The sequence below is a fragment of the Cheilinus undulatus genome, linkage group 5 (genome assembly GCF_018320785.1).
Source record: "Cheilinus undulatus linkage group 5, ASM1832078v1, whole genome shotgun sequence".
Lineage (NCBI taxonomy): Eukaryota > Metazoa > Chordata > Actinopteri > Labriformes > Labridae > Cheilinus > Cheilinus undulatus.
The window spans coordinates 2,979,750-2,989,139 of record NC_054869.1 but is presented as its reverse complement, the minus strand read 5'-3'; the positions used below and the strand labels follow the sequence as shown (position 1 = coordinate 2,989,139).

The 9,390-nt window shown below is 40.5% G+C and overlaps 1 protein-coding gene across 1 annotated transcript; it reads right to left on the bottom strand.

Annotated features, from left to right (window-relative positions):
* Positions 1–6,238: 6,238 nt before the first annotated feature.
* LOC121510145 lies at positions 6,239–9,390 on the bottom strand. Its single transcript, XM_041788079.1, has 7 exons — positions 9,155–9,390; positions 9,030–9,076; positions 8,184–8,761; positions 7,987–8,101; positions 7,280–7,873; positions 6,605–7,179; positions 6,239–6,526 (listed from the first exon to the last, which is right to left on the bottom strand). Exons 3-5 carry the CDS (start codon positions 8,370–8,372, stop codon positions 7,422–7,424), a joined length of 756 nt encoding a protein of 251 aa, XP_041644013.1. The 5' UTR covers positions 8,373–8,761; positions 9,030–9,076; positions 9,155–9,390; the 3' UTR covers positions 6,239–6,526; positions 6,605–7,179; positions 7,280–7,421.

Below are 9,390 nucleotides of genomic sequence, written 5' to 3'. Positions count from 1 at the left end.
TGATTTCCTGAATCTTGTTTTGATTGAGTCTGAAACACACTGTACTTCTGGATGTCTGGACTGAATAAGAGAAAAGCCCTCACACAGGCCCATGGTCCACTCTCAAACATATCTTATATTTAACCTGAATAATAACCACTCTTATCAAAACCACAAAAATGAGGTATGGGTTAAGGAAGAAAATAAGTTGCAAAAATGGTCGGAAAAAATGGTGAAAAGCGGTTTAAAGGTTGCAGAAATTGGTTAAAAGTTGTAAAAAATGTTCTAAGAGTGGCAACAGTTAGCTGTCAGTGGCCTAAATGGTGAAAAGCAGTTAAAAAAGTGAAACAAATACATTATAAGTGGAAAAAAGTTGTCACAAGCAAGAGGTTAAAAGTGTTAAAAAGGAGGGAAAAATGGTTTAGAGTGACAAAAATAGGTTTAAAGTGGATAAAATGGATAAAGCAGGGAATATGAGTTAAGAGGAAAAAAGTTGAAAAAATGGTGAAAAGCACTTAAAAGGTTGCAAAACTAGTTAAAAGTTCTAAAAATGTTTTAAGAGTGGCAACAATTGGCTGTCAGTGGCAAAAATGTTGAAACACAGTAAAAAAAAAAAAAGTGAAACAATGCATTATGAGTGGCAACAATTTGGCATAAGCAAGAGGGGAAAAGAGGTTAAAAAGAGGCAAAAAAGGTTTAGAGTGACAAAAAGTAGGTTTAAAGAGGCTAATAGGGATAAAGCAGCAAATACTGTAGCATTAAGAATGCATTCCCTGTCTTTACGTGAAGGTGCTATGATCTGTGCAAAAGATGACCATATGAATGTGTTCAGTTCTCTGGAAAGATCTGGTCAGATTGAATCCAAGCACAGCTCAGTTATGAGCGACTTCTATTTTCTTATAAAGTATGCGAATTTGATGGCTCAACAAGGAAACGCCCTTTGAGTTATGCACACAGGCTAAATACGTTTTCATCAATAAGCTAACCCAGGTATGAGCCGAACAGGATGAACTCCCTAGGACAAGATAATACTAGAGGGACCTAGGCAAAAATACCCCACTCATGACTGATTTATTGAAAATGGTGGATTTCATATTGGAGCTAGGGTATTGCTCCAAGAGGTGTTTTTGTAGATCAAGTCGAGCTGAATCAACCTGCCAAATTTCATAATTCAAGGACAAAGCCGAAGGAGGGGGCTTTAGCTTTGAAAACTGTGAGGGAGTGCTACTGAGGCAATCTGGCAATCTAAGTTAAAGCTGACAAAATATTACATTTGTAACAAAACCTGGTGTAGCTGCAAAAATTCCATGACTTATTGAGCACGCTGATGCCCTCAAAAGTCCAAAAAAAGACCAAGAAGAGCAATAATCCTTTGGACTTTTGAAATATCATGAGGTTAGTCCTCAGACTGAGTCACTGCTCAGGCCCTAATGAGGATCAGTGCAAATCTGAAGGGTTGCTTGTGTTTGTCTTTTAAATTTTGAAAGTATTTGGTCCAGTCTCACAGGCAGTGTACCACTCTGAACTGCTGTCTGTCATGGGCCAGACTGGCTTGCACAGCAGCCGCCACATTACCAACCATACAGCAACTACCCACATCAGAAATGACCAAACAGAAACTTTCCAATCACTGGCCATTTTTGTCAGAAATGGGTCAGCTATTCGGGAGTCCTCCTGAACCTCCCAATGGTCACCCAAACCCCTGCTATTCCCGATAGAAATCTGTTGCAGGGGCTTCAGCCAGAACTGTTGCAGCTCTGGGCCTGAACATAATAAATGATAAAATGCTAAGGTTGCCCAACTGATTATGCCATCAGAGATTTTTTGCTGACAATGACCATTTCTTTTTCACAACATCAGATAAACAGTGAACAGTACTGCTTATGTCAGCTAAAGTTGCTGATATTATTGTGAAAAATAGATAAATGAAGTGAGAGGGATGAGGAGGGGACTTCACAGGAGTATAAAATAATGATCAAGGATCTTAAGTGGGGTTTCCCTTTTGGACATTGAGAGTCCCACACTGTTGGCATGTGAAGAGTTCTCTGGAGAGAAAAAAATCCTTATTCAGGAGAGGTAAGAATCTGACCTATGGGTGTGTTATTTCATTTTCATCATCCTCTCTTAAAGACTATTTTTCCTACCCTCTGTGTAAGATTTATTGACTTGTCCCTTTTATGAAAGACTACTATTTTAATCTTTACACTGAAAGCATCTCCACCATGAAGATGTAGACCGCTTCTCTGATTATCTCATGATAGTTCTGGGTAAGTATTTACTGGTTGAGGTGGATATTATTTACTGCACTGTAGATTTTTGGTTTGGCTCTGGTTTACAGATGGGTTATTAACAATAATAACTCATCTGTCAACATTTACAGCTTTCAATCTTATTTCAGGTTCCATCAGCATCAGGCTGCAACATAATAAAAGGGAAGTGGCAAGGTTGTTATAGTTAACTAAAACTAACTAAATAACTAAAACTCAAATTCAAAAATCATTTTAGTTAACTGAAACTAAATAAAAACTAAGCTTTACCAAAAAACGTAAACTAACTAAAACTGTATAGTGTGCTTACAAAAGTAACAACAATAAAACAAAAATGGAGACAAAATATGCTTAGTTTTAGTCTTTGACACAACCATACTGACTGGTACCTACACCCAAGTCTGGGTAGTAAAATTGACTGATCTGAATGGTTAAGACTTCACATAGTGGTAGTTTTATGTCTGGACTTGTATTCAAACTAGGGCTGTTAATATAAACGCGTTAACGCTCATGATTAATCTGGAAAGCTTAACACGTTAAAAAAATAATCATATGACTAAGTTTGACCACAACTTCCACCCGTAGTCCTCCTGTGTGGATGTTTAGTCCCTGGGGTGAAAAAGGTTAAAGGCGGGTCAAACGCAGTCAGCAGTGATGAGTGAGGAGACAGACCCAGTTCTGCTTCAAGGCAAATTTCCATTTAAAAAGCTGCCTAATGGAAGTCTGATTGAAACAAAAGTTGTGTGTACATACTGCAGTGATGAACTGTCTTTACACCGAAGCACATTAAGTCTGAAGTACCACCTCTGGGCAAAACTAATCTTTTCTAATGTTAGCTAAGATGCTAACAACAACACCGGATCAAGCCATGATAGCTAATGTTGCTAATGCTAGCAAAGTTGCAAATGTGGTAAATTAGGATAAGGAGCTATAACAGAGTTGCACTAATGCAAGCCAAACAACGCCACCTAGGGACTTTCACCCAAGGAGTTTTACCAAGTTCTGAACATAAAAGGCAAACACAGGGTTAACACTACAAGTAAGACAGAGATGTAGTTCAAAAGCAAATCAAAATTGATTTATGACTGTAAATGCAAACACAGATACACTGCCTGGCCAAAAAAAAAAGTCGCCACCAAAAAAAGGTCACACAATCTAATGTTTTATTGGACCGCCTTTAGCTTTGATTACAGCACGCATTCGCTGTGGCATTGTTTCGATAAGCTTCTGTAATGTCACAAGATTTATTTCCATCCAGTGATGCATTAATTTTTCACCAAGATCTTGTACTGATGATGGGAGAGTCTAACCACTGCCCAAAGCCTTCTCCAGCACATCCCAAAGATTCTCAATGGGGTTAAGGTCTGGACTCTGTGGTGGCCAATCCAGGTGTGAAAATGATGTCTCATGCTCCCTGAACCACTCTTTCACAATTTGAGCCCGATGAATCCTGGCATTGTCATCTTGGAATATGCCCGTGCCATTAGGGAAGAAAAAATCCATTGATGGAATAAGCTGGTCATTCAGTATATTCAGGTAGTCAGCTGACCTCATTCTTTGGGCACATAATGTTGCTGAATCTAGACCTGACCAACTGCAGCAACCCCAGATCATAGCACTGCCCCCTCAGGCTTGTACAGTAGGCACTAGGCATGATGGGTGCATCACTTCACCTGCCCCTCTTCTTACCTTGATGCACCCATCACTCTGGAACAGGGTAAATCTGGACTCATCAGACCACATGACCTTCTTGACCTTCCTCCATTCCTCCAGAGTCCAATCTTTATGCTCCCTAGCAAACTGAAGCCTTTTTTTCCAGTTAGCCTTACTGATTAGTGGTTTTCTTAAGGCTACACAGCTGTTCAGTCCCAATCCATTGAGTTCCCTTCGCATTGTTTGTGTGGAAATGTTCTTACTTTCACTATTAAACATACCCCTGAGTTCTACTGTTGTTTTTCTTCGATTTGATTTGGCCAAACATTTAGGTGATCGCCAATCACAATCATTCAGGATTGTTTTTCGACCACATTTCTTCCTGGAAGACGATGGTTCCCCACTATCCTTCCAGTTTTTAATAATGCGTTGGACAATTCTTAACCCAATTTTAGTAGTTTCTGCAATCTCCTTAGATGTTTTCTCTGCTTGATGCATGCCAATGATTTGACCCTTCTTAAACAGACTGACATCTTTTCCATGGGATGTCTTTCGACACGGTTGTTTAAGAAATGAGAAGTTACTCATTGCATCAGCTGGGGTTAAATAACTTGTTGCCAGCTGAAAGATAATTGCCCATACAGTAATTATCCAAAAGGAGGCTCGTACCTATTTGCTTAGTTAAATTCAGGTGGCAACTTTTTTTTTTGGCCAGGCAGTGTATTTAAGTAACAGGAAGTGTCTGCTGAAAGGAAGAGGAGTTTGTGATTGGCAATGAGTCAAGATTATGGAAAGAATGTATAAACTTTTTTATTACAATTTATTCTTTTTAACAATTAGGCTATAATATAAACACTTCCAGGAAAAATGACTAAAAGGGGAAGGGGAGTGAGTGGAAGCTAGCAAGAGGGAAGCAGTCTACCAAAGGAAGTGTCCCAGGAGTGCACTTACCCCCCACATGTGAACTCACTGCAAACACAGCAAACAGGTGCAGACTACTGTGTGCCAGTGCGCCTATCATTACAACAAAAAGGTGCAAGGTGTGACAAAGTGGGTGAGACCTCTCCTTTATGCACCACATTGTCACTTATATCATTAAGTATCATATCACATTTCTCATATTTGTTAATTTAGCTATGATTTACTTTTGCTTTTGTAACATTGCAGCACTTACTATCCCGGGTTTGTTTGTGTCAGCATTTAGTTACAGTTTACACCAAAGCACAAAGTAATTTAAAGCAAACACACAGTTTTGAGTTGATTAAATCACCTTTATTTAGTCTTGGTTTCATTAACTATGATTTTCATGCTTCTTTGTGTATACTCACATTTGTTTGTTCCTTTGTTTAGTGTGCCATGAGGTCTGGCAGCTAAAGAGGGCCGGCCCAGCACTTCCTGCCTATATATAGAGTTGGTGATGTCATCAGAGACATCCCTGGGCTGTACCAACTGTGGGGATTTTCCTTTTGATTCGTGTTTTCTTTTGAAACTTGTAATGTTTCTTTTAGCAATTAGATTTATATCATTTGATTATTCAAAAGCCATTTAGTTGTGTATATGAGTTAAGGTTAATTTCAGAGTTAGATTCATTTCTTTGTATGAAGAGAAACGTGGGTTTCCACCCTTGGGAAGTAGTTCTCTATCAGCTGCAGCCACTCTTGTAATTGAGCAGCCTATAAAGCCAGGAGAGTTTGCATTTGCAGGGGGAGAGACAGGGAGGCCGTGCTGCCTCTAACACGTGCCTTACTTTAATTTAGTTATGATTTAGTTTAGTTTGACTTGATTTTCCTTCAATTTTGGTTGTTTTTTGATAAGTTAATGCTAGTGATGGTGAGATGAAGCTTCATGAAGCATTGAAGCTTTCCAGCCAATTGGTTCAGAAAAGGGTTCATTTCTCGAGGCTTCATGGGCACACGAAACCACCTGCAGGCCAAAGTGTGTAAAACAGGCAGCTGTGACCTTAGCTATGTAATCTGTGATACACTGTAGTATATGTCAGTAACAGCTGTTGGAAATTACTGATGAAAAAACTGTATGAATATAATTTGTTCAAATCAATATATTGTATTTTCAAGTGACTTTATAATGACTGCTTTATCATATACATGTATCATAATAAACATGGGTAGTGTCATATAATATAATAGTGGCAGTATAGGGTAATATTTGTGTTCTGTATCACTTTTGTAAAATGGCATTGTTTAAGCAGGCAGGGGACAGTGAGTATGCTTGTGTAACTTGGAAGACGAAAATGAATATGCTTGTGTAACCAGGACAATGATGCACAGTAAAGGGGAGGTTTTATTCATTTTTATTAAGAAACAATAGTTTTTCCACGGTGTTCGGGCTGAGGCCATTTCTCTTCTTAGACACAACTTCCCCAGCTTTTGAAAAGACCCTTTCACAGGGCACCGATGAGGCAGGTGTGCACAAGTATCCAATAGCAAGTCTGTACACATTTGGATAGATCATCTTCTGCCTGTTCCAGTATTAAAGAGGGTCCTCCAGTCTTCCGATGTTCTGCTCAGACATGTACCGCTGGACCTCAACGGTAGCATCTGCCGTAACATTTTGTGTGCGCCTAGACTCCATGACAGTATGGTCCAGGTGACACCACAGTTTGTTGCCTGAGAAGAATATACAGATCATGATAGTGAATGTTTAAATAATCAAAATTGACTTTAAAACCAAAAATAATAAATTACCTGGGGTAACAGGCTGAACATCCTGTGATGTTGTTGCCTGATCACATTGTTCAGGGGCTGCTGACCTTATTACAGCCGCGCACTCTGCAGTTAGCCGTTTAACTGCTTCACTTGCCTTTGTTGGACTAAAAAAATCCTATGGTCTTGAACCGGGGATCCAACAGTGTCGCAAGTGACATTATGCTCATAGATTGCAGGGTGTGGAGCCTCTCCCTCAGCATCCTGATGAGGTGGTCACCCATTTCTCTTGCCACTGCAACTGTTGTAGTTGTCACATCTTCTTGTAGCGATTGCTCAAGCATTTTTAGCAGTGGCACAACCTTCGAGCCTGAAACAGTCTGCTCTGCAGAGAGCTCCACCATAGCATCATTGAAAGGAGACAACAAAGTCAGGCACCCACTGACAATGCCAAACTCCTCCGAGGTCAGGATCGGGATATCAGTTGGAAGGCTTGCCAAAGCTGCCCCCACTGGCTCTCTGAGCTCCACCGAGCGTTGGAGCATTTGGTAAGTGCTATTCCAACGTGTCTCCACTTCCTGAATCAGCTTCAGCTTTGGCTTTCCCAGATGCTTCCCCTTTAAAAAAAATACAGATTAGAAGTTAATTCAATCACTGCAGCACTAACAAAACAAAATATTAGCATTTTGAAAAACTGGGATAAGTCAAAGAATGTACCTTAGCAGTGGCGCTGCTTCTAAAGTAGCCAACCAGCTTCCTTGCCTTGGCCCGGATGTCACTAAGCACGGTAGTCTGATCAAGAGCCTTCTTGACCATCAGATTATGTGGCAACACAAATATTGTGACGCAGCCTCAGCTCTCATCCACAGGCAAGCATATTAGCAGCACCATCAGTAACAAGGCATGTTACCTTATTTGTTATTCCCCATTCCTCCATTAGGGAGGCTTTCACACCTGCTAAATTCTCCGCAGTGTGAGATTGAGGAAATTTCAGTACTCCCAAAAGCACTGAATCAATCCTGGTGTTGTCATCCACAAAATGACAAGTCACAGCCAGGTAGGCATCCATGTTAATGGATGTCCACATGTCGGACATTAGGCTAACTGCAGCCACCTTCTGCACTTTAGCCTTCGCCTTCTCTTTAGCTGTGGCGTATTTGGCCTGCACCATAGCCTTTACAGCCCAAAGGAAAGAGGCTGGGTCCTGGGACCCAGCCTGGGTCCCAGCCTGGGTCCTGGGACCCAGGCTGGGCTGGGTGTCCTTCACTATCATGGAGACCAAGGCCTCATCCAGCTCCTGTTTTCTGGTGGCTGGATAAAAGAACATATATGTAAATATAGTTTCTGTTACTTGTCTTTCATATGAATAAACAAAAGTTAACATGATAAAATTGTGATATCATTGTTATATTGTAATGACTTACCTTGGCTGGGTGTGCCTCCAGTTCCCTCCTTGTTCTCATGCAAGGCACGGTAATGCCTTAGCATGGATAAGGTGTTGTTGTATCCCAACTCCTTGGCACACAATAAACACCTCACCTTTGAATAAAAGAAACAGTGAAAAATACCGTTCTTGATAAGCAAACTTAATGCATTTGTAATAATGTTAGAATTAGCTTACCTTATCGGGAGTAATCAAATCAAAGTGTCCCCACCCAGGGGAAGTCCTCCTCTTCCTTGCTGGCTCCATCCTAGCAACTCTCCTAACTCTCCAAACTCTCCTAACTGTCTCACTCTCCACGCTATCAAAACTGTCCAAAATCTCCAAACTCTCAACGGACCACAAATGTCCACTAACACAACCCCACATTTTGAATGGAACCTATGGGGTTTATACGGCTGTCAAACCTCGCGCCAAAATCTGAACCACTTCCCGAACCAGTCACGTGGTACAGCCGGGCAGTGAGGCTTCGGATGTCACCAATGACGTCACCCGCCCTGAAACAATACAAGCCTCGGTACGCGCTTCGTGGAAACACTTCCTGGATTATTCAACACACACTTTGAAGCATCGGCACAGTAGGTAACATCACTAGTTAACGCATGTTAATTTAAACACTGTAAATAAAAAGCTCACTGCTGGGGAAAAGAAGTCTGCTGTCACCTTCCTACCACCTTCCTTGACCCTTTGGCCAGACTACACTACACAAGGAACCACCTTGAGAGCCTAGCCTCCACCGCTAGCCAGCAACCACTGCACTGTAGGGGACAAAAAAGAAAGAGTTACACAAAAGAAATGGTTAAAAGTGTATAAAACCAGTTGGTTCGAGATAAAAGACTATTTTAAATACAACAATTCAATAAAATGCTACAAAACAGAAAACAAAACAAAACAAAACCTAAGGACAAAACAGCAGCTGGTCGTGTCTGTAATATAAAAACAAGAATCATTACACTGTCATAAAAATATGATTAACATGTAATTGTTTCAGACACTTCCTGCCAACAAACATGCAGCCGCTCATACCTGCACAGGTACATTTAACCAGATGTCCTCGAACCCGCTTTAAACCACTACAAAAGATACAAATACAAATGTTAACTTTCAGTAAAGAGTAAAATGTGTTCAACATTGTTTAAAAGTTGACAAACCTCTAATCAATGGACACCAAGACGACCAGGTAATATGGTGCAAACAGGAAGGAGACTATTTATGTCACAGAGTTCAGGCAGGCAAAATCCAAAAACAAAAGGAGAAGGACCCAAAATGCATATAAACTAGGAGAAACTGGTTTAATGTAACAAACAAACAAAAGAACTACTTACAACTAAAACACTGGAATCAAAATCAAAGAAACAAAACAAAATCCACAGGAGCACGAGGGAAA